The sequence below is a fragment of the Durio zibethinus genome, chromosome 23, assembly GCF_047325235.1.
Source record: "Durio zibethinus cultivar Kanyao isolate XHJ-2024 chromosome 23, ASM4732523v1, whole genome shotgun sequence".
Lineage (NCBI taxonomy): Eukaryota > Viridiplantae > Streptophyta > Magnoliopsida > Malvales > Malvaceae > Durio > Durio zibethinus.
This window is the reverse complement of record NC_143184.1, coordinates 9,213,728-9,240,078: the sequence shown is the minus strand read 5'-3', so window position 1 is coordinate 9,240,078 and position 26,351 is coordinate 9,213,728. Positions and strand designations below refer to the sequence as shown.

At 27.8% G+C, this 26,351-nt stretch overlaps 1 protein-coding gene and 2 pseudogenes across 2 annotated transcripts; all 3 read left to right on the top strand.

The window, feature by feature from the left end:
- Positions 1-5,488: 5,488 nt before the first annotated feature.
- On the top strand, positions 5,489-9,671 carry LOC111313144 (cellulose synthase-like protein H1; annotated as a pseudogene).
- An 863-nt stretch (positions 9,672-10,534) lies between these two features.
- LOC111313539 (UDP-glycosyltransferase 71K1 pseudogene) lies at positions 10,535-12,606 on the top strand (annotated as a pseudogene). Its single transcript, XR_016332786.1, has one exon. The product of XR_016332786.1 is annotated as a UDP-glycosyltransferase 71K1 pseudogene (transcript).
- An 8,367-nt stretch (positions 12,607-20,973) lies between these two features.
- LOC149512190 (cellulose synthase-like protein H1) lies at positions 20,974-25,624 on the top strand. The gene is made up of 8 exons (XM_089752208.1): positions 20,974-21,973; positions 22,046-22,151; positions 22,275-22,394; positions 22,481-22,693; positions 22,807-22,942; positions 23,180-23,448; positions 23,554-23,928; positions 24,660-25,624. Exons 1-8 carry the CDS (start codon positions 21,486-21,488, stop codon positions 25,239-25,241), a joined length of 2,289 nt encoding a protein of 762 aa, XP_089608334.1. The 5' UTR covers positions 20,974-21,485; the 3' UTR covers positions 25,242-25,624.
- Positions 25,625-26,351: the final 727 nt, after the last annotated feature.

The following is a 26,351-nucleotide window of genomic DNA, read 5'->3' as shown; positions in this document are numbered from 1 at the left end:
AATTATTAATCCAATTGTTAAAGTAAATTAAGGACCTACATGAAAAATTTAATGAAATAAAGTTTCCTAAATACCCCATCATTTAAGGGATACTCGGGAACAAATTACTCCATCTGAAATTTTCATACATATCCTTAAAGTTTCAGAATGGTTTTGAGTATTGGTTTGGGAATTTAGGGATTTATAAGTTTTAATTTGTGAGTGATGATTCAAAATTGTGTACCAAATTTGGGGTTTAAGGTTTTGAATTTTGGATTTTAGGGTTTTAGGTTTTGGATTTTAGGGTTTTAGGTTTTGGATTTTAGGGTTTTGATTTGGGTTTTAAGGGTTTAAGGGTTTGGTTCTAGGGTTTAGATGGTTTAAGGTTTCAATTTTATAGTTTGGGGTTTAGAGTTTTAGTTTTGAGGTTTAAAGAGTTTAGGATTTTAGTTTTAAGGTTTGAGGGATTAGGGTTTTGATTTTAGAATTTAAAGGGTTTAGGGTTTTAGTTTTAAGGTTTGAAGGGTTAAGATCTCGATTTTAGGATTTAGGGGTTAGGGTTTAGATTTTAAAATTTAGATTTTAGGGTTTAAAGAAAACACAAACTTTTTTAAAAATTCTCAACATCTAGGTGAATTTTTTAAGCAAGTTTGATTTTTATAATTTTTTAAAATTAATTTTTTTATGTATTTTCTTTTTTTATGAAAATTTATTTATTATTATTGTTAATTTATTTATTGATTTTTTTGTAATAATTTTTTAAGATATAAGCGGAATTATTATTATTTGAAACACAATTACATTCCTTCCAACATCTAGGTAGGAAAATTTTTTTTATTACTCTATTTTATAAGCATTTTATATATTTATTATTTTTATTATTATTATTATTATTATTATTATTATTATTCTGTAAGGTTTATTTTTTTAAAAAAATTAACTATATATTTCATTACTTATTTTTATTATTATTTTTATATTTTTTCATTTTTATTATTATTAAAAACAATCAAATACTTATTCTAACAAATTTAAAAATTTATCATGCATAAATATTAAAAATAAAACTCAAAATAATAAAAAATATAAAATATAAAATTCACGAAAAAAAACCTAAACGGATCGATCAATAGTCTGATCAACGAGCTAATCTGGTCGTTTGACAATTAGATGGTTTAGACTGGTTCGAATCGGTTCCCTGATGATTCATATAGATTGCCCAAAGGTTGGTTGAAACGAGTTGATGGGATCTCGTTTTATATATTAAGTTAATATAAATTTTTTTTATATATTAAGTTAATATAAAATTTTAATATGTTAAAATAAATTTTAATATAAAATAATTATTTTTATTTTATAAAAATTTAAAAAATATATAAAATTAATAAAATATATAATACATTCTTTTTTTTTTTACTTTTTGGCTTTAAAATTTAATCCAAACCTAATATATATATTTAATATCTAAATTTAATTCAAAAAAATAAAATCAATCAATTCAAATCGAATTAAATGCTATAATTTTAAATTAATTTAAAATTTTTTAAAATTTTTTTCTCACCTTTACTTTGAATAAAGTTTTTAAAAGGTCAACTAGACTCATCACACATTGACCATGAATATAGTTAATCTTAAAATAAAAAATTTTTTCTCTAGTGATATTGTTTGTCAATGAAATGTTAAATTTTTAACTTTAAAAATTAAATTTTAATTTTTAATTATCTCAAATAAATAAATTTATCCACCAAAATTTTGCGATTATATGAGCCACCTTGTCGAGGGACTATTAGGTTTGGACCATCTAATTCACAAACCACAATCACTCTCATAAATTTTTTGTGGCATTGCTTCAATCCCAAGTCACTCTTTAACAATAATATCTCTTCATCATTATTACTTTGCCATCATTAATATTTTTGTTTTATTTGCAACAATAAGCCACTAGAATTGTGACATTTTACATTAGTAGGCTCAATATTGTTATGTTAATATATCAAATTTGTACCAATTTAGCTGTATGTACCAAGGTTGTTAATACTATACAAGATAATATTTTGAGTTTTTTTTTTAAATAATATATGTTGATATAAGTTATTTTAGTATATTATTTTAAAATTTTAAATTTAGTACAAATATATTTATAAATATACATGAATTTATATATGATAATACTATTAATAATCTACAAAATGAAAATAAATATTTTTAAAAACCAAATAAATAGGTTTAAAAGTATAAGAATTAATATCATCAATTTATCATGATATTATTAAACACTCAATCTGATAATATATTATTCAAATGAGTATTTTCTTTTTCATATAAATATTAAGATATAAATCAAGAGATGAAAAAAAAAAAAAAAAAAACCTTTAACTTTATGAAGAGGAAGCACAATTACTTTTTAAAAAGAGATTGAAATATTTATAAACTTTAATTTGAAAAAATAAAGTATGAAAGAATAACAAGTTATAATAAAAAATAAAGAAACCTAACTTTCAAGAGTAGTTTTTTTTAATTAGTTTTATTTTTATTAGGTTAAAAATAATCAAACAACAAAAGATAAATTAAAACAATAAAACAAATGTCACATTCACGTACTGGATGAAAAAAGTTAATATATCGAAATGAGTTAAAACTAACGAAAATAATCGATATTATTCAATACTAGGTTTAGTACAAAAAATATCTTTAAATGCATTATTTTTTTTATATAACTGAAGCGTATCAATCAATACGATCGATACCAAAACAAATTAACGACATTGATATGTATTGCTTGTAGGGATTGCTTTACTGCCATAAGGGGTTTAGGTTCCTCAGCTTATGACTTTATGCATCTTTCTATGCTATATAGCAATGAAACTTTTAGACTTCTTGTGGTTTCAATATATACTAGTAATATGTTTGCGTGTTGTTACAGTTTTAAAATTTGTTATTTATAATTAATAATATTCATGATAAATTTAATAAATTAGTAAGTATAATTTCGTTTACAATTTTAATAAAAATAATGATCAATAAAAATTTATGTACTAATATTTGAATAATGTATACATCTTAACTTATATAATAAATCAAAATCATGTCCACTATAAACATAATTAAAAAATATTAAAAAAGATAATTAAAAAAAATTTAAACTGAAAAAAGATATATCCAAGAAAAGAAAAAAAATGAAAAGAGAGCCATGTGGATATCTCCACTTAGGAATGGCAATGGGTTAAGTAAGAGTAAATTTATGCTTGTCCAGATTTCGACCTAACATCGGCTTATTATTTTTTATATTTGACCTAACATATATAAATGTATAACTAGCATTTGACTTGATTTGACAAAAAAATAAATTCAATAATATAACATTCATGAAAATATTATTTTTTAATAAAAATTATATTTTAATTATATATAAATATATTATTTTATTAAATTAAGATACTAGGTAGAAGACCTTAAATTCATATCCATTATGACCTTGACTCCTATTTTAAAATAATCATCCCTATTGGATTGGCAGATTTACTCATTAGATACAGGTTATTTTATCATCATAACCTTCATTGATATCATTTTTTACAAAATTTAGATGCCACATTGACAATTCGGTTGCCTATTTATCTTTTCAAACATAGATGAAAAATACTAAAATAGATAATTTAAGAAAAAAAAAAGGAAAATGTCAAAGCAAAAAGAATAAAAAAAATCAAATGGGGTGCTACACGAAAACTTTCATTTAAAGATGATAACATGTCTGGTTTGGATATGCTTATGCTCATCTTAACTTTTGCTTTTTTTTTTTAATAATTCAACTCGATTCTAATTTCGATATGATATCTAGTTATTATTTTTTTAAAGCCAATCTCAACCTAATACATAAATTTATAACCTGCATCCTACCCTATTTATCCAAAATTAATTAACTAATCTAAATTTATTACAATGTTCATAAAAAATTTCTAATATAAATTACATCTTAATTGTTTATTAATATAGTATTTTTATTAGATGAATGTATTAAATAATAATTTTATTAATATAATACATATACATAAATATAAAATTAAAATAAATAATAAATAATATTTTTCTATATACTTAGGGTGAAATGAAACACCTTAAACCTGCTTCCATTTTAATCCTTACTTTTAAAAAGAAAAAATTCAACATGATCTCGAATTTAGAAAAATGTACTTAGTGAATAAAGATGAGTTGAAACCTATCAAACATAGATTGTTTTATTATACATATCTTTATTGACTTATTTCTTACAAAATTTATCTAATTAAAAAGGTCAAAATAAAAAAAAAAACACAAAAAAGTAAAAAAAAAATCAAATGGGGTGTCAAGTGATTACTTTTATTGGCCTCAATTTTTTATAAAATTTAATCTATAAATTAAAAAGAACTAAAATTAAAAATTAAAAAATTAAAAAAAGCCAAGAATCGGAAAACAAATACGGATGCCACATCAAAACCTTTATTTGTATAATTTTCTTACAAAATTATCTACTTTAAAAAAGAAAAGTATCTAAAAAGAAAAAATTTTGTTTAACAAAAAAATCAAGTGACCCTAAACATAATTTTAAAAAATAAAAAAAATATTTATTAAATATGAAAAAAATAAAAAGTAAAAAATTAGGAGAAGTCATTAGGGGTCATGTGATATCCAAATGAGTAAAATTAATATATTAAATATACAAGAAGGGATCACTTTATAAAAAAAAATGTTTACATTTGTTTAATCTTTAATTTTAATAAACTTAGTGGATGTGATTAAACCCCCCCCTTTTTTTTTGGTTATCTTTTCCACTTATCTCTCTTATTGAACGTATATCAAAGGTTAAAAAAAGTGTAAATTTTTGTCATCTCCAATTGTGATACATCAAATCTTATTCCCTTAAGAATATGAAGGTTTTTATGTAAAATTTATAAAACTTATCGAAAGGAGTTAAGAAATTGGCAAGTACTTTCTCTGTCCTTTTTTTTTTGTACATTTTTTTAGATGTCTTAAAATTATGTCTTTTTTTTAGAATATTTAAAACTCTTATTTTTTTATATTTTAAAATCATTTTTTATGATTTTTTTATTTTTTGATATAAATATTATGAAACTTTTATTTTATAAAAAAATTTAAATTTTAATATTGAATACATTAAAATCAAAACTTCTTTTTTAAACTTCGCGAAAGTTAATAGATGATAAATATTTTGAGATAGATGGAGTATATTTTTTTTATTATATTAATTTGATTATATAGGGACTACTCCTAATACTATTTGTCATTATATGTTGCTTGATTGATTTAAATTATCGAGAAAAACTAAATATCTAAACATTAATAATATATGAGTTTGTTTTTTTATACTACCAATGTAAATTTTATGAAATAAGAGATTGATATATATTTGTATTTTTATTTTTTAATGTATCTATGGATATAAATTTTTTATGATATAAATTTTATGAAATAAGAGATTGACATACTATAGCAGCACTCTAAGCACTATTCTATGGCGCCCAAGGAATTATGTCTCCCCTTGCATAAAAAAATTGCTCGTAAAAACACTATCCACAGAGCATTGGATATCACTCTATTGTTCCTTCTCGCTTCCCTCCTGTTTTATCGACTCCTTTCTCTAAAGAACCACGGATTTGTCTGGCTCCTTGCTTTCTTATACGAGTCATGGTTCACTTTCAACTGGTTTCTCAATGTCAGCTCCAAATGGAATCCTGTGGAATTCAAAACGTATCCAGAAAACCTTGAACAGAGGTACGATCACCATCATCTTTCTGTTACTGTTTATTATAAATAATTTGTTCATATATTTTGTTGTCAGGTTTCCATATCTTCCCCCTATGGACATGTTTGTCACGACAGCAGACCCCGTGCTAGAGCTGCCGATTGTAACTGTAAACAGCGTTCTCTCTATGTTGGCTGTTGATTATCCAGCTCATAAACTTGCTTGCTATGTATCCGACGACGGCTGCTCCCCTCTCACCTTTTACTCTCTGGTGGAAGCATCGAAATTTGCCAAGCTTTGGGTCCCATTTTGTAAGAAATACAAAATTCAACTCAGGGCTCCCTTTAGATACTTCTTGGACCTTCCTACATCATCCTCTGCAAATTCTGAGTTCAAACAAGATTGGAAAAAGATGAAGGTACCCAATACCAAAGTTAGGAGATCAAAATTAACATTGTTAATAGTAAATTAAAAAGTTTGTCTGAGTGTAATACCCTAATCTATGTAGGCTAAGTACGAGCACCTTAGCCTAAAAATAGAGGAAGCAGGACAAAAATCAACTCCATGTGATCTAAGTGGTGAGTTTGCTGTTTTCTCCAAGGTTGAACGCGGCAACCATCCAACGATCATCAAGGTAACTCATTGTAGAAAAAGACAGCCTTAAGTTTGAAATGTTCTCCAATGTTCTAATTAATCGAAACAAAATTATATATATTTGGTTATTAAATTTGGAATCATTTTAATTGTTTTCTTGTAGATCATAGGAGAGAACAAACAAAGCTCTCGGGATGATGATGTGCCACATTTGGTTTACATTTCCAGAGAGAAACGGCCAAAACAGCCACGTCATTTCAAAGCCGGTGCCCTGAACGTTCTGGTAATTAACTAAAAATCAATTCCCCTTCAGGCCGAATAATTTGTGATGTATAATAAAAGAGCTTTGGGTTTTTGTTTGAAAAACAGAGTAGAGTGTCAGGGTTGATGACGAATGCGCCCTTCATGCTGAACTTAGACTGCGATGTGTTTGTGAACAATCCACAAGTTGTTCGTCAAGCAATGTGTCATCTTCTCGGTTCCAAAAGTGAAAGTGAAATCGCATTTGTTCAGTATCCTCAACGCTTTTATGATGGACCGAAGGATGATCCTTACGGAAACCAATTTGAGGTTTTTTTTGAAGTGAGCCACATAAAATTTCTATGAACCTCAATGAATTTTCTACTTCTCCGTTTTCTTCTTTCGTTTTTGGAATTGCTGCATTCATTAAGAGAATTTACATGTTGATGTGTTAGTATGTGGTCCCTGGAACAGCGGGAATCCAAGGACCATTCTATGTCGGAACGGGATGTTTTCACAGGCGAAAAGTTATCCACGGTCTATGGCCTGATAACGCAGAAAATCAGGGAAGAAATCATACATCAATTGAAGGTATATACTTGAACATTCTAACCATAAATTAAGGGAGTAAGATGCAATTGTTGTTATACTATGATTTAATACTTTTAATTTCGTTAATTTTTGGATAAAAAGTAATAGAATTAAAATATTTAATGGAATATTTCATTATTGCCAGTGAAAATTTTACTTCAATTTTAAAGTAAAATAACAAAATTCAAAGAAATTGAATCATATGAGCAAAATTCAATTGGCAAATTTGATCTGAAGTAATAATTTCTTTTCGTCTTATAACTCTAACTATATTCCAATGGTTATTAAATAATAGGACCATGATGGTTTATACTTTCTTATATGTAGGAAAATTAGATGATTGTGAACAGTTAAAAGTGTTTGGGAAATCAAAGGAGTTTTCAGAATCAGCAATTTATGCAATGAAAGGGAAGAAGGATTTTCCAAACAACCATTCAAATTCTCTTGAGGCAGCATTCCAGGTTGCAGGTTGTGACTATGAGTTTGGTACAAGCTGGGGGACAAAAGTTAGTAGAATAAACCTACTAAAATATTAGTAACAGAGTATATATCGATTTGATTGTAAAGTGTAAAACTTGAATTTAGAGTATAATTGATTACATTCACTTCAGGTTGGATGGATATATGGATCCATGGCTGAAGATGCCCTTACGGGGTTGGAGATTCACCAGAAAGGGTGGAAATCCACCTATCTCACCCCCGGCCCACCGGCCTTTCTAGGATGTTCGCCGTCTGCGGGGCCGGCAGTAATGACTCAACAGAAAAGGTGGGCGATAGGCCTGTTTGAAATCCTCGTTAGCAAAAACAGCCCTATATTTGCCACCCTGAATGGGAAGCTCCAATTCAGGATGTTGTTATTCTACATCTGGTTGTTTTTATGGGGCGTCTCCTCAATTCCTGAGCTATGTTATGCTGCTGTGCCTGCATATTGCATCATCGCCAACTCCCATTTTTTGCCCAAGGTGAGGACAATCTTGTATCTACATGTAGTATAACAGTAGTATAGAATTGACAGTAGGTCGGTCCTCCTATATGCTCTCTTTTTTTTCTTTTTTTTTATTTTTTATTTTAATGCATAGCATGTTGTAGTTTAAAGATAAAAGAATAGGTTACAATTTGAATTCAAACTTGTTAATTGTCACATTCTAAAAATAACTACATTAATCACTTGAATTAAATTTCAAATTTTATATAGATAGATACCAAAAAAATGAAAGAGGTAGAATGAAGTATTGGAGGTCATGTTATGTGTTACGTCTTTGTCTCTCACGCCGGTGGCATGTTTTACTGTCTCGACATCAAATCATGGCCACATATAGTTGAAGTTCCATATACAACTTTCTGAAAAACAAGTACATGCAATAAGAAAACAAAAGAAGCTTTGTAAAAATTAGTAAGCAAAATTTAGACAGAATTTTTTGTTGATGAAGTTCAAAGGAATATTTTCCTGATTAAATATCATTACTTTATCTTTGAAACAAATTAGTATAATGTAATTGTATGAGTTATATAAACTACTCCTTCCGTCTCATATGCAATGTCTGATTTTAATCTTGTTTAAAATTCAAGAAATTATAAAATCAAGATTTAACTTTTATTGATTGTAAATTTTCTTTAAGAAATTACTTCTGATTTGAAACAAAAAAAGTATTAAGGGAAAGTAAAAATGATTTTTTTTTTTTTTTAAAAAGAGTGACCTTTATGTGTTTCTAATAGCTAACAAGTTTAACAATGAATATGTATACAGGTCCAGGAGCCGGCTATATTTATTCCGGTTGTGACTTTATGATTTACAACCTGGTCACTCTCAGGGAATACTTGAAAACCGGCATGTCCATCCGAGCATGGTGGAATAACATGAAAATGGGAAGAATAACAGCAACCTCAGCGTATTTATTTGGATTTTTAAGCGTCGTCCTCAAACTGCTAGGGTTCTCTGATGCAGTTTTTGAAGTTACAAAAAAAGAACAATCTAATTCCGATGGTGACGAAACTAACGGTTACACAATATTTACTTTCGATGAGTCACCAATTTTTGTGCCGGGCACGACCATTTTGCTGGTGCACCTGACAGCACTGCTCGCCTTTTCCTTAGGGTTGCGACCATTAGTTGATGATGTTGGGCAGGGAGTAGGGCTAGGTGAGATCTTGTGCAGCCTATGGGTGGTGCTATGCTTCTTGCCATTTCTGAAAGGGTTGTTTAAAAGAGGAAAATATGGGATTCCTTCTTCCACCATATTCAAGTCTACTTCGTTGGCATTAGTTTTTGTTTATTTGTGTAGAACTTCTTGGGGTTGAGACTTGGATTTTGTACTTTTTTATATAGAATGGGCATAGAACATGAAAAAAGAGGAAAGAGATCTAAAGATCTTTGTGTCCTCTTATGAGCTCCTTAACTACTAGTCAATAAGTTAGGGACTACTTTTCCTTTTTGGTGCGTAGATTAAATTTCCTTGTAAATTAAGATGTTAATTATATTTTCATCACTTAATTATCTTTTCATCACTACAAACGATCAAATTGTCCTTTAGAAAATACTCTAGTAGTTAAAATTTAATATTTTAATTTTAGAGATCTTAAGTTGACTCTTATCATGTAGAAGAAAAATGAAGTTTTTTAAAAATTAATTATTGGGTGAGAAAAAAAATTTTACTCAAACTTTAATGATTAAATTAAAAATTTAAAAGTTTAATAATTATTTTATAAATATTATCATAATTAAGTGACCAATTACATATTTTACCTTAAAATAAACTGATTCATCTATTATTTTATGGAAGATTTTGAGGAGCATTGTATTGATAATGCAATGAACAGAAAGTTCTATAAGAATTTAAGCATTTTGATAATGAAATTTGATTGGAAAGAGGATATCTATGATTTTTTGAGATTTGATGGGTGAAATCACGTGTTTTTATCTTGAACTATCAAATGATACATTGTGTATTTCACAATTTATTTAATAACATGAGAAATTTGGTAATTTGTTTAATAACGTCATCAATATCACAAGACAATATATGATTTATCACTTGAAAATCTTCAAGTAATTTATTTTATAAATTTTACTTGGCACCAGAGAAAATTTAAAGAAAAATTTGGAAAAACATGTGATATTTTTGTAACTGAATACAAATTTTCTCCTCCAATAGATGTCATGTCTGATTAATTTTCTAAACTAAAGAAGAAAATAGTAAAAGCAATAAAGTATTATAATTAATTTTTCTAACCGAACAAAAGATATATAAAACTAAAAATTAATGGTAGATGAGTCACATACTTTCCAAGCATATAAGGTGTGGATAAAATTTTAAAATTTTATATTTAATATTATCAGCGTATAAATCATGTATTTTCAGTACCCCCAAAAAATATCCAACTGAACATTGGGGTCAGTGTCAGCATTTATATTTTTACCTTTCGTTTCAATAATAGAGGTGGTTGACACCACAGGTGGACCAGGTGATCACCATTAATGGGGCTATTGTAGACAACATTTTCTACAAGAAAAAAAAAATCTCAGACAAAAAGTTGCCGCTCTATAATACGACCCACCAGAGATCACCGACAAAAATCAATGGAAAAAATGGAGGTAGTTTTCATCCCTGCACCAGCCATCGTTCACCTCGTCTCGAATGTTGAGTTTGCAAAGCGATTGCGTGATCAAGATGATCGTTTCTCAGTCACAGTCCTAATTATAGACCCATTGCTGGAACCGAAGGTCCAAACATACGTCCGATTACTTGCGGCCTCTGATGCTCGAATACGATTTATCAATTTTCCAAAAATGGAAACTGATCCATTAAGCAATACCAAAAGCCCATATATAGTTGGATTTGAATTTTTGGAGAGTCACAAGTCGAACATCAAAGAGTATATCATTAATCACGTTTTACCAAATTATGCTGTCTCTGCTGCCTTGTTTGTTGTTGATGCATTTGCCGCTCCTATGATTGATGTGGCCAATGAACTTAGCCTCCCTTCTTATCTTTTCTACACTTCTGGTGCAGCCACTCTTGGATTTATGTTACACGCAGTTACTCGACATGATCAAGTTGGCAGGGTGTTTCAAGCTTCCGATGGAGAGTTAGTTATCCCAAGCTTTACAAACCCGGTTCCTTGTAAAGTTATACCCTCGCTTTTTTTTGACGAGAATGGTGGGTACATTTGCACCAAAAATTCCATGAGAAGATTGAAAGAAACCAAGGGCATAATTGTTAACTCGTTCGAAGAGTTAGAACCTCAAGCGGTTAAGTCTCTGGTAGAGTATGACATACCACCCTTTTACTTGGTAGGGCCCGTACTTGAGCTTCGAGGTCATAGTAGTTCGATGTGTGATGAGGTCCAAAATGACGAGATCATGAAGTGGCTTGACAATCAACCCCCATCAACGGTGGTTTTCATCTGTTTTGGAAGCTTGTATTGCGTGGTGGAACCACAAGCCATGGAGATTGCACGGGGGCTCGAGCAATGCGGGCATAGATTCTTGTGGTCACTACCGATACGAAGTCCAAGGAACCAGGGGTTGGGAATTAGGCCTAGTAATTGCCCCAATCTGAAGGAGATTTTGCCTGAAGGGTTCTTGCAGCGTACAGAAGGAAGAGGAATGGTATGTGGTTGGGCTCCGCAAGTTGAAGTCCTTGCCCACAAATCCATCGGAGGCTTTTTATCACACTGCGGATGGAACTCGATTCTTGAGAGCTTATGGTATGGGGTGCCCATTTTGACATGGCCAATGCACGGAGAGCAACAAATGAATGCATTTCAGATGGTGAAAGATTTGGGGTTAGCAGTGGAGATGAGATTAGACTATAAGCTGGGCGACAGTGATGCGGTGATGGCAGATGAAATTGGCAAAGCTCTAAATTGCTTGATGGATGGGGACAGCGAGGTGCGGAAGAGGGTGAAAAAGATGAGTGAAATGAGCCGGAAAGCTGTGAAGAATAGCAATGGGTCTTCGTTCACTTCGTTTGCGCGCTTAACTGACTTGTTTTTGATGGGTAACGCCAACAAGCCTTGAGTGTACGTTATTTTAACTAATAATATTTATCCAGTTCAACTTAATTAATTTCTGTAGATCATACTTAAAAAGTGTCATGATAGTCAAATCTCAGTTCATGCAATTCCTTTTCTTATCTAAACTACAGCCTTCTTTTATTAAAAAAAAACTAATAACAGTTTTTCTCCAAGGGTCTCTTCCAAGCCCCCAGAGTTTTGGTGTCAAGTAAAAGATGTCCACTGCACTGAAATGTTTCACCTTGGTGGTGGGATAATGTGAATAGATGTAGTACGTGCATGATTGCTTCTATTAGGTGAATCGATTGGAGAATCTTGCATTCGTTTTATGGTCAGGGGTTGCTATTTTCTATGTTTTCCTTTGCTACTTGAGATGGCTTGTTTGTATTGGGGTAAATTAAATTGTGTAATTCGTTGAAGTAGATCAATGGAAATAATTATATATATTATGGCATTCGTCGAGAAATTTATAGTGTCGCCAATAATATTTTTATCAATTTCTTTGTATTGCTCAATATTTTCTATTTACCGTCTCCTAACCCCTGATTTCAGCGTCGGATTGCCGCTTGCCGGTGTGATTTTCTCGGAGTGTCAGTGATATTATTCCTTTCCTCTTCTTGGGCTTGTTTTCAAGTAAGGCTATTCTCTGAGCCAATAATTATTATTCTATCTCGTGAAGGAAAAAACACATCTCAAATCAATATCGAGCGTTTCAAATGCAACTTCAACGGTATTTCATTCAAACATATTTTTCGAGAAACAAACTCTATTGCGGATGGTTTGGCTAAATCCGAGATTTCTTGATAATGTTCTTTGGTGGCTTGTTTTTGATTGAGATGTTTTTACTGTTTTCTCTTAGGGTGTGTTTGGTTTAAAAGAAAACCTAATTCTTTTCTGTGTTCTATTTTTCATTCTGTTTTTATTTTCATGAAAAATAGAAAACAGAAGTGAAAACATATTTAATAAATATTGGATAAATTTTCTTTTTTTTAGAAAATGAGATGAAAATACATTTAATTTTAAAAATAAAAAAGAGTTTTTTCAATGTTTTCCGGCAAACATAGCAAAATCGACAGAAAAAAATGAAAACACGGCTTTGGTAAATTCTACTAATTAATCTATTCTACATCCCGAGTTCGAGACTAACCAAAAACAAACGTAAAAAGCTTTTCCCTCTAGTCGTTAGAGGCGTAAATAACCAAAGTTTTTGGCGAATTACCTGTCAACATGTTTAATTTTCATTCGTTTATACTTATTTATTAAATTTAATAATAATTTTAAATAATATTTTTATATTTATTTATTAAACGAATAAAAAATAAGTAAAAATTTATTTGATTCATTTATATTTGTAAATAAATTTGTTTAAAATTTGATTAAAATTTATTTATTTATTATTATTCGTTTGTAATAATACTAATAAAATTATATTTTTATTTTTATTTTAATTATATTTTAAGATTTATTTATATTCTTTTGAGTTTGTTTAAAGTTTGTTTAAATTTATTTTACTATAATTTTTTTATTATTTGTAAATATATTCGTTCAATGTTTACGAATAAAATAATTAAATTAAATATAAATATTTAATTATTTAAATAAATTGAGTTCAAATAAATAAAATAAATTTTTTATTAAATACAAACTAAACCCAAACACATAAAAATTAAACGAATAAATCATAACTATATATTTACTCATTCAGTTCATTTACAACCCTTAAAAAAAACACGATTTCGTTCTTCTATATGCCTATGTTCTCTAGCAGAATTGGACAAAACATTTTTATGACCGTAATAGTGGACCGTTGTATGGCCCAAGAAAAAATTCATTAATTCATTTTCTATTTTCTAAACACAATGCATAACATAAAATTTTTTTCATATTTTCATTTTATAAAAATAGTTTTTCGTAAAAAAGAAGACATGTACAGTTTTAAATTTTTACTATAACTAGTTCATTGCTTTGTGTCATTGTGGAAGGTATAATTTATTTTTTAATGTTAAAGAATAAATTATTTGGTCTAATTATTATATTTCTTGAACATTTAAATTATATTTCAAAATATCAAATTAAAAAAAAATAGTAGAAAAATAACGAATTAAAGAAGGGAAAATCTAAAATAAGAAAAAAATATTTAAAAATAATAAAAAAAATTTTCCTTTATGTCTCTGTCGACCATCTTTACTAAATTGTTCAAATACATATTGAGTTATAAATAGATTTTGTAATATTTTCTCAAACTATCCTTAATTATAATAATCATTTCTTTAAAAAATTTAAATAAAAAATACAAAAACATAGATGAAGATAAAAAGACAATTATAAAACAACCAAAAGCTCATTTACCCACAAAAAGGCCAAAAATCTTTTAGGCCACCAAAATACTCAAAAAAGACATATGTGTATGTGTAATATTTATATGCAGTAATGGTTTTAGAACCGCTAGACATAAAGAATTTTAAAAATAAGAAAAATGAGAGAATTGTCACTAATCTTTTTTATGGTGTGATTGGTTATCAAAAAATTTATTTTTTTTAATAGAACTACAAAAATGGGTTTAAAATTTATCAAAAAAATAAATTTCGATCTATGAAAAATCAGGTTAAGCTCAGGAGTCGATTATGTGTGAGAAAAACATTAGCATCCCCATAATACCCATAAATTAGTACTATTTAATCATGCACTTTTTTTTGGTATTGGATGAAATGGTTTCGATTTGACATTTAATACTAATTCCCTTCATTTTAATAAAAACAAAATTTTGCTAAAGCTCTTTATTTAAGAATAACAAGGAAATCTTTAAGTTAAAGAATTATCTTAAAATTCTCTAGCATCTAGGCAAAATTTAAAGTAACTCTTTTCACTTGAAATTTAATATAATATTCCTTAAAATGAAAAATATATTCTTTATAGAATATAATTATTGGTGACTCTCCAACATCTAGGTATAATATCAAGAATTATTTCTTTCGGAATGTTATTTTTATTTTATTTTATAAAAATTTTAAAATATGTATTTTTTTGTAAAAAAAATATATTTTATATAAGAAAGTAAATAATTATATTATCAGGTAGCAAATAAAAATTAAAAATAGAGAAATGCAAAACGAGTGCAAACAATAACAAATAGAAGCATGTAAGCCAATAGGTACTATGTATGATGATGAAATGCAAATTTGAAATTATATTCTTAAATATAATAAGACTTTCTTGACTCCTTAACATTTAGGTGGAGTTTAAGTGTGACTATTCATATTTAAGATCCCATTTTATTATTATTATATTTTTTTATTAAAGCTTGTCAATTATTAATCCAATTGTTAAAGTAAATTAAGGACCTACATGAAAAACTTAATGGAATAAAGTTTCTTAAATACCCCATCATTTAAGCGATACTCGGGAACAAATTACTCCACCTGAAATTTTCATACATATCCTTAAAGTTTCAGAATGGTTTTGAGTATTGGTTTGGGAATTTAGGGATTTAAAAGTTTTAATTTGTGAGTGATGATTCAAAATTGTGTACCAAATTTGGGGTTTAAGGTTTTGAATTTTTAAATTTAGGGTTTTAGGTTTTGGATTTTAGGGGTTTAAGGGTTTGGTTTTAGGGTTTAGATGGTTTAAGGTTTCAATTTTATAGTTTGGGGTTTATGGTTTTAGTTTTGAGGTTTAAAGAGTTTAGGATTTTAGTTTTAAGGTTTGAGGGATTAGGGTTTTGATTTTAGAATTTAAAGGGTTTAGGGTTTTAGTTTTAAGGTTTGAAGGGTTAAGATCTCGATTTAAAGATTTAAGGTTTAGGATTTAGATTTTAAAGTTTAGATTTTAGGGTTTAAAGAAAACACAAACCTTTTTAAAAATTCTCAACATCTAGGTGAATTTTTTAAGCAAGTTTGATTTTTATGATTTTTTAAAATTAATTTTTTTATGTATTTTCTTTTTTTATGAAAATTTATTTTTTATTATTGTTAATTTATTTATTGATTTTTTTATAATAATTTTTTAACATATAAGCGAAATTATTATTATTTGAAACACAATTATATTCCTTCCAACATCTAGGTAGGAAAATTTTTTTTATTACTCTATTTTATAAGCATTTTATATATTTATTATTTTTATTATTTTTATTCTGTAAGGTTTATTTTTTTAAAAAAATTAACTATATATTTCATTACTTATTTTTATTATTATTTTTATATTTTTTCATTTTTATTATTATTAAAAACAATCAAATACTTATTCTAACAAATTTAAGAATTTATCATGCATAAATATTAAAAATAAAACTCAAAATAATAAAAAATATAAAATTCACCAAAAAAAACCTAAACTGGATCGATCAATAGTCTGATCAACGAGCTAATCTGATCGCATGATGATTAAATGGTTTAGACTGGTTCGAATCGGTTCCCTGATGATTCATATAGATTGCCCAAAGGTTGGTTGAAACGAGTTGATGGGATCTCGTTTTATATACTAAGTTAATATAAATTTTTTTTATATATTAAGTTAATATAAAATTTTAATATATTAAAATAAATTTTAATATAAAATAATTATTTTTATTTTATAAAAATTTAAAAAATATATAAAATTAATAAAATATATAATACATTCTTTTTTTTTTTTACTTTTTGGCTTTAAAATTTAATCCAAACCTAATATATATATTTAATATCTAAATTTAATTCAAAAAAATAAAATCAATCAATTCAAATCGAATTAAATGCTATAATTTTAAATTAATTTAAAATTTTTTAAAATTTTTTTCTCACCTTTACTTTGAATAGAGTTTTTAAAAGGTCAACTAGACTCATCACACATTGACCATGAATATAGTTAATCTTAAAATAAAAATTTTTTTCTCTAGTGATATTGTTTGTCAATGAAATGTTAAATTTTTAACTTTAAAAATTAAATTTTAATTTTTAATTATCTCAAATAAATAAATTTATCCACCAAAATTTTGCGATTATATTAGCCACCTTGTCGAGGGACTATTAGGTTTGGACCATCTAATTTACAAACCACAATCACTCTCATAAAATTTTTGTGGCATTGCTTCAATCCCAAGTCACTCTTTAACAATAATATCTCCTCATCATTATTATTTTGCCATCATTAATATTTTTTTTTATTTGCAACAATAAGCCACTAGAATTGTGACATTTTACATTAGTAGGCTCAATATTGTTATGTTAATATATCAAATTTGTACCAATTTAGCTGTATGTACCAAGGTTGTTAATGCTATACAAGATAATATTGAGTTTTTTTTTTTTTTAAATAATATATGTTGATATAAGTTATTTTAGTATATTATTTTAAAATTTTAAATTTAGTACAAATATATTTATAAATATACATGAATTTATATATGATAATACTATTAATAATCTACAAAATGAAAATAAATATTTTTAAAAACCAAATAAATAGGTTTAAAAGTATAAGAATTAATATCATCAATTTATCATGATATTATTAAACACTCAATCTGATAATATATTATTCAAATGAGTATTTTCTTTTTCATATAAATATTAAGATATAAATCAAGAGATGAAAAAAAAAAAACCTTTAACTTTATGAAGAGGAAGCACAATTACTTTTTAAAAAAAGATTGAAATATTTATAAACTTTAATTTGAAAAAATAAAGTATAAAAGAAAAACAAGTTACAATAAAAAATCAAGAAACCTAACTTTCAAGAGTAGTTTTTTTTAATTAGTTTTATTTTTATTAGGTTAAAAATAATCAAACAACAAAAGATAAATTAACACAATAAAACAAGTGTCACATTCATGTAGTGGACGAAAAAAGTTAATATATCGAAATGAGCTAAAACTAACGAAAATAATCGATATTATTCAATACTAGGTTTAGTACAAAAAATATCTTTAAATGTATTATTTTTTTTATATAACTGAAGCGTATCAATCAATACGATCGATAGCAAAACAAATTAACGACATTGATATGTATTGCTTGTAGGGATTGGTTTACTCCCATAAGGGGTTTAGGTTCCTCAGCTTATGACTTTATGCATCTTTCTATGCTATATAGCAATGAAACTTTTAGACTTCTTGTGGTTTCAATATATACTAGTAATATGTTTGCGTGTTGTTACAGTTTTAAAATTTGTTATTTATAATTAATAATATTCATGATAAATTTAATAAATTAGTAAGTATAATTTCGTTTACAATTTTAATAAAAATAATGATCAATAAAAATTTATCTACTAATATTTGAATAATGTATACATCTTAACTTATATAATAAATCAAAATCATGTCCACTATAAACATAATTAAAAAATATTAAAATAGATAATTAAAAAAAAAAAAAACTAAAAAAAGATATATCCAAGAAAAGAAAAAAAAATGAAAAGAGAGCCATGTGGATATCTCCACTTAGGAATGGCAATGGGTTAAGTAAGAGTAAATTTATGCTCATCCAGATTTCGACCTAACATCGGCTTATTATTTTTTATATTTGACCTAACATATATAAATGTATAACTAGCATTTGACTTGATTTGACAAAAAAATAAATTCAATAATATAACATTCATGAAAATATTATTTTTTAATAAAAATTATATTTTAATTATATATAAATATATTATTTTATTAAATTAAGATACTAGGTAGAAGACCTTAAATTCATATCCATTATGACCTTGACCCCTATTTTAAAATAATTATCCCTGTTGGATTGGCAGATTTACTCATTAGATACAGGTTATTTTATCATCATAACCTTCATTGATATCATTTTTTACAAAATTTAGATGCCACATTGACAATTCGGTTGCCTATTTATATTTTCAAACATAGATGAAAAATATTAAAATAGATAATTTAAGAAAAAAAAAGGAAAATGCCAAAGCAACAAGAATAAAAAAAATCAAATGGGGTGCTACACGAAAACTTTCATTTAAAGATGATAACATGTCTGGTTTGGATAGGCTTATGCTCATCTTGACTTTTGCTGTTTTTTTTTTTAATAATTCAACTCGATTCTAATTTCGATATGATATCTAGTTATAATTTTTTTAAAGCCAATCTCAACCTAATACATAAATTTACAACCTGCATCCTACTCTATTTATCCAAAATTAATTAACTAATCTAAATTTATTACAATGTTCATAAAAAATTTCTAATATAAATTACATCTTAATTGTTTATTAATATAGTATTTTTATTAGATGAATGTATTAAATAATAATTTTATTAATATAATACATATACATAAATATAAAATTAAAATAAATAATAAATAATATTTTTCTATATACTTAGGGTGAAATGAAACACCTTAAACCTGCTTCCATTTTAATCCTTACTTTTAAAAAGAAAAAATTCAACATGATCTCCAATTTAGAAAAATGTACTTAGTGAATAAAGATGAGTTGAAACCTATCAAACATAGATTGTTTTATTATACATATCTTTACTGACTTATTTCTTACAAAATTTATCTAATTAAAAAGGTCAAAATAAAAAAAAACAAAAAAGTAAAAAAAAAAATCATATGGGGTGTCGAGTGATTACTTTTATTGGCCTCAATTTTTTATAAAATTTAATCTATAAATTAAAAAGAACTAAAATTAAAAATTAAAAAATTAAAAAAAACCAAGAATCGGAAAACAAATACGGATGCCACATCAAAACCTTTATTTGTATAATTTTCTTACAAAATTATCTACTTTAAAAAAGAAAAGTATCTAAAAAGAAAAAATTTTGTTTAACAAAAAAATCAAGTGACCCTAAACATAATTTTAAAAAATATAAAAAAATATTTATTAAATATGAAAAAAATAAAAAGTAAAAAATTAGGAGAAGTCATTAGGGGTCATGTGATATCCAAATGAGTAAAATTAATATATTAAATATACAAGAAGGGATCACTTTATAAAAAAAAATGTTTACATTTTTTTAATCTTTAATTTTAATAAACTTAGTGAATGAGATTAAACCCCCCCCCCCCTTTTTTTTTGGTCATCTTTTCCACTTATCTCTCTTATTGAACGTATATCAAAGGTTAAAAAAAGTGTAAATTTTTGTCATCTCCAATTGTGATACATCAAATCTTATTCCCCTAAGAATATGAAGTTTTTTAAGTAAAATTTATAAAACTTATAGAAAGGAGTTAAGAAATTGGCAAGTACTTTCTCTGTCCTTTTTTTTTTGTACATTTTTTTAGATGTCTTAAAATTATGTCTTTTTTTTAGAATATTTAAAACTCTTATTTTTTTATATTTTAAAATCATTTTTTATGATTTTTTTATTTTTTGATATAAATATTATGAAACTTTTATTTTATAAAAAGATTTAAATTTTAATATTAAATACATTAAAATCAAAACTTCTTTTTTAAACTTCGCGAAAGTTAATAGATGATAAATATTTTGAGACAGATGGAGTATATTTTTTTTATTATATTAATTTGATTATATAGGGACTACTCCTAATACTATTTGTCATTATATGTTGCTTGATTGATTTAAATTATCGAGAAAAACTAAATATCTAAACATTAATAATATAAGAGTTTGTTTTTTTATACTACCAATGTAAATTTTATGAAATAAGAGATTGATATATATATATATATATATTTTTAATGTATCTAAGGGTATGTGTTATTTTATTAATTCCTCTTATAAATCTAAACATTTCACTTACAGCAATGAAATAATTTTTTAAAAAATTATTTCATATAGATATAATTATTGATTCAAAATTTGTTGTAATTGAATTTGATCTTTTTCTACACAAGAGAAAGCATATGTTATGACAACCTAAGATATCCATCCATACTTCATGTGAATTGTGAAACAACAAATATAGTATCTTACTCTATAGGTGAAACAAGTTGAAAACGCTTGAATTAATTACATATATCTACTTATAATTATAGAAATTGCTTGGTACCAAAAATGAAAATTGACAAAGAAAATGAAACTCTTTCATGAATATTAATTGAAAAATAATGCAATTTTATTAAAACATAAATCTCTTGTAAATATAACCATTATAAAGTTAGAAAGGAGGCCTCAAAATCTTTTATGAACACACAACACATACTATAGCAGCACTCTAAGCACTATTCTATGGCGCCCAAGGAATTATGTCTCCCCTTGTATAAAAAAATTGCTCGTAAAAACACTATCCACAGAGCATTGGATATCACTCTATTGTTCCTTCTCGCTTCCCTCCTGTTTCATCGACTCCTTTCTCTAAAGAACCACGGATTTGTCTGGCTCCTTGCTTTCTTATACGAGTCATGGTTCACTTTCAACTGGTTTCTCAATGTCAGCTCCAAATGGAATCCTGTGGAATTCAAAACGTATCCAGAAAACCTTGAACAGAGGTACGATCACCATCATCTTTCTGTTACTGTTTATTATAAATAATTTGTTCATATATTTTGTTGTCAGGTTTCCATATCTTCCCCCTATGGACATGTTTGTCACGACAGCAGACCCCGTGCTAGAGCTGCCGATTATAACTGTAAACAGCGTTCTCTCTTTGTTGGCTGTTGATTATCCAGCTCATAAACTTGCTTGCTATGTATCCGACGACGGCTGCTCCCCTCTCACCTTTTACTCTCTGGTGGAAGCATCGAAATTTGCCAAGCTTTGGGTCCCATTTTGTAAGAAATACAAAATTCAACTCAGGGCTCCCTTTAGATACTTCTTGGACCTTCCTACATCATCCTCTGCAAATTCTGAGTTCAAACAAGATTGGAAAAAGATGAAGGTACCCAATACCAAAGTTAGGAGATCAAAATTAACATTGTTAATAATAAATTAAAAAGTTTGTCTGAGTGTAATACCCTAATCTATGTAGGCTAAGTACGAGCACCTTAGCCTAAAAATAGAGGAAGCAGGACAAAAATCAACTCCATGTGATCTAAGTGGTGAGTTTGCTGTTTTCTCCAAGGTTGAACGCGGCAACCATCCAACGATCATCAAGGTAACTCATTGTAGAAAAAGACAGCCTTAAGTTTGAAATGTTCTCCAATGTTCTAATTAATCGAAACAAAATTATATATATTTGGTTATTAAATTTGGAATCATTTTAATTGTTTTCTTGTAGATCATAGGAGAGAACAAACAAAGCTCTCGGGATGATGATGTGCCACATTTGGTTTACATTTCCAGAGAGAAACGGCCAAAACAGCCACGTCATTTCAAAGCCGGTGCCCTGAACGTTCTGGTAATTAACTAAAAATCAATTCCCCTTCAGGCCGAATAATTTGTGATGTATAATAAAAGAGCTTTGGGTTTTTGTTTGAAAAACAGAGTAGAGTGTCAGGGTTGATGACGAATGCGCCCTTCATGCTGAACTTAGACTGCGATGTGTTTGTGAACAATCCACAAGTTGTTCGTCAAGCAATGTGTCATCTTCTCGGTTCCAAAAGTGAAAGTGAAATCGCATTTGTTCAGTATCCTCAACGCTTTTATGATGGACCGAAGGATGATCCTTACGGAAACCAATTTGAGGTTTTTTTTGAAGTGAGCCACATAAAATTTCTATGAACCTCAATGAATTTTCTACTTCTCCGTTTTCTTCTTTCGTTTTTGGAATTGCTGCATTCATTAAGAGAATTTACATGTTGATGTGTTAGTATGTGGTCCCTGGAACAGCGGGAATCCAAGGACCATTCTATGTCGGAACGGGATGTTTTCACAGGCGAAAAGTTATCCACGGTCTATGGCCTGATAACGCAGAAAATCAGGGAAGAAATCATACATCAATTGAAGGTATATACTTGAACATTCTAACCATAAATTAAGGGAGTAAGATGCAATTGTTGTTATACTATGATTTAATACTTTTAATTTCGTTAATTTTTGGATAAAAAGTAATAGAATTAAAATATTTAATGGAATATTTCATTATTGCCAGTGAAAATTTTACTTCAATTTTAAAGTAAAATAACAAAATTCAAAGAAATCGAATCATATGAGCAAAATTCAATTGGCAAATTTGATCTGAAGTAATAATTTCTTTTCGTCTTATAACTCTAACTATATTCCAATGGTTATTAAATAATAGGACCATGATGGTTTATACTTTCTTATATGTAGGAAAATTAGATGATTGTGAACAGTTAAAAGTGTTTGGGAAATCAAAGGAGTTTTCAGAATCAGCAATTTATGCAATGAAAGGGAAGAAGGATTTTCCAAACAACCATTCAAATTCTCTTGAGGCAGCATTCCAGGTTGCAGGTTGTGACTATGAGTTTGGTACAAGCTGGGGGACAAAAGTTAGTAGAATAAACCTACTAAAATATTAGTAACAGAGTATATATCGATTTGATTGTAAAGTGTAAAACTTGAATTTAGAGTATAATTGATTACATTCACTTCAGGTTGGATGGATATATGGATCCATGGCTGAAGATGCCCTTACGGGGTTGGAGATTCACAAGAAAGGGTGGAAATCCACCTATCTCACCCCCGGCCCACCGGCCTTTCTAGGATGTTCGCCGTCTGCGGGTCCGGCAGTAATGACTCAACAGAAAAGGTGGGCGATAGGCCTGTTTGAAATCCTCGTTAGCAAAAACAGCCCTATATTTGCCACCCTGAATGGGAAGCTCCAATTCAGGATGTTGTTATTCTACATCTGGTTGTTTTTATGGGGCGTCTCCTCAATTCCTGAGCTATGTTATGCTGCTGTGCCTGCATATTGCATCATCGCCAACTCCCATTTTTTGCCCAAGGTGAGGACAATCTTGTATCTACATGTAGTATAACAGTAGTATAGAATTGACAGTAGGTCGGTCCTCCTATATGCTCTCTTTTTTTTCTTTTTTTTTTATTTTTTATTTTAATGCATAGCATGTTGTAGTTTAAAGATAAAAGAATAGGTTACAATTTGAATTCAAACTTGTTAATTGTCACATTCTAAAAATAACTACATTAATCACTTGAATTAAATTTCAAATTTTATATAGATAGATACCAAAAAAATGAAAGAGGTAGAATGAAGTATTGGAGGTCATGTTATGTGTTACGTCTTTGTCTCTCACGCCGGTGGCATGTTTTACTGTCTCGACATCAAATCATGGCCACATATAGTTGAAGTTCCATATACAACTTTCTGAAAAACAAGTAAATGCAATAAGAAAACAAAAGAAGCTTTGTAAAAATTAGTAAGCAAAATTTAGACAGAATTTTTTGTTGATGAAGTTCAAAGGAATATTTTCCTGATTAAATATCATTACTTTATCTTTGAAACAAATTAGTAATGTAATTGTATGAGTTATATAAACTACTCCTTCCGTCTCATATGCAATGTCTGATTTTAATCTTGTTTAAAATTCAAGAAATTATAAAATCAAGATTTAACTTTTATTGATTGTAAATTTTCTTTAAGAAATTACTTCTGATTTGAAACAAAAAAAGTATTAAGGGAAAGTAAAAATGATTTTTTTTTTTTTTTTAAAAAAGAGTGACCTTTATGTGTTTCTAATAGCTAACAAGTTTAACAATGAATATGTATACAGGTCCAGGAGCCGGCTATATTTATTCCGGTTGTGACTTTATGATTTACAACCTGGTCACTCTCAGGGAATACTTGAAAACCGGCATGTCCATCCGAGCATGGTGGAATAACATGAAAATGGGAAGAATAACAGCAACCTCAGCGTATTTATTTGGATTTTTAAGCGTCGTCCTCAAACTGCTAGGGTTCTCTGATGCAGTTTTTGAAGTTACAAAAAAAGAACAATCTAATTCCGATGGTGACGAAACTAACGGTAACACAATATTTACTTTCGATGAGTCACCAATTTTTGTGCGGGGCACGACCATTTTGCTTGTGCACCTGACAGCACTGCTCGCCTTTTCCTTAGGGTTGCGACCATTAGTTGATGATGTTGGGCAGGGAGTAGGGCTAGGTGAGATCTTGTGCAGCCTATGGGTGGTGCTATGCTTCTTGCCATTTCTGAAAGGGTTGTTTAAAAGAGGAAAATATGGGATTCCTTCTTCCACCATATTCAAGTCTACTTCGTTGGCATTAGTTTTTGTTTATTTGTGTAGAACTTCTTGGGGTTGAGACTTGGATTTTGTACTTTTTTATATAGAATGGGCATAGAACATGAAAAAAGAGGAAAGAGATCTAAAGATCTTTGTGTCCTCTTATGAGCTCCTTAACTACTAGTCAATAAGTTAGGGACTACTTTTACTTTTTGGTGCGTAGATTAAATTTCCTTGTAAATTAAGATGTTAATTATATTTTCATCACTTAATTATCTTTTCATCACTACAAACGATCAAATTGTCCTTTAGAAAATACTCTAGTAGTTAAAATTTAATATTTTAATTTTAGAGATCTTCAGTTGACTCTTATAATGTAGAAGAAAAATGAGGTTTTTTAAAAATTAATTATTGGGTGAGAAAAAAAATTTTACTCAAACTTTAATGATTAAATTAAAAATTTAAAAGTTTAATAATTATTTTATAAATATTATCATAATTAAGTGACCAATTACATATTTTACCTTAAAATAAACTGATTCATCTATTATTTTATGGAAGATTTTGAGGAGCATTGTATTGATAATGCAATGAACAGAAAGTTCTATAAGAATTTAAGCATTTTGATAATGAAATTTGATTGGAAAGAGGATATCTATGATTTTTTGAGATTTGATGGGTGAAATCACGTGTTTTTATCTTGAACTATCAAATGATACATTGTGTATTTCACAATTTATTTAATAACATGAGAAATTTGGTAATTTGTTTAATAACGTCATCAATATCACAAGACAATATATGATTTATCACTTGAAAATCTTCAAGTAATTTATTTTATAAATTTTACTTGGCACTAGAGAAAATTTAAAGAAAAATTTGGAAAAACATGTGATATTTTTGTAACTGAATACAAAATTTCTCCTCCAATAGATGTCATGTCTGATTAATTTTCTAAACTAAAGAAGAAAATAGTAAAAGCAATAAAGTATTATAATTAATTTTTCTAACCGAACAAAAGATATATAAAACTAAAAATTAATGGTAGATGAGTCACATACTTTCCAAGCATATAAGGTGTGGATAAAATTTTAAAATTTTATATTTAGTATTATCAGCGTATAAATTATGTATTTTCAGTACCCCAAAAAATATCCAACTGAACATTGGGGTCAGTGTCAGCATTTAT

What these genes read in the sequence shown, in the direction of transcription:
- LOC149512190 (XM_089752208.1), top strand. Translation starts at nt 21,486, where the DNA reads ATGTCAGCTCCAAATGGAATCCTGTGGAATTCAAAACGTATCCAGAAA. An exon ending in AGGAGATCAAAATTAACATT is followed by an intron (nt 21,974 to 22,045) that starts GTTAATAATAAA and finishes CGAGCACCTTAG; the next exon opens with CCTAAAAATAGAGGAAGCAG. An exon ending in ACCATCCAACGATCATCAAG is followed by an intron (nt 22,152 to 22,274) that starts GTAACTCATTGT and finishes GTTTTCTTGTAG; the next exon opens with ATCATAGGAGAGAACAAACA.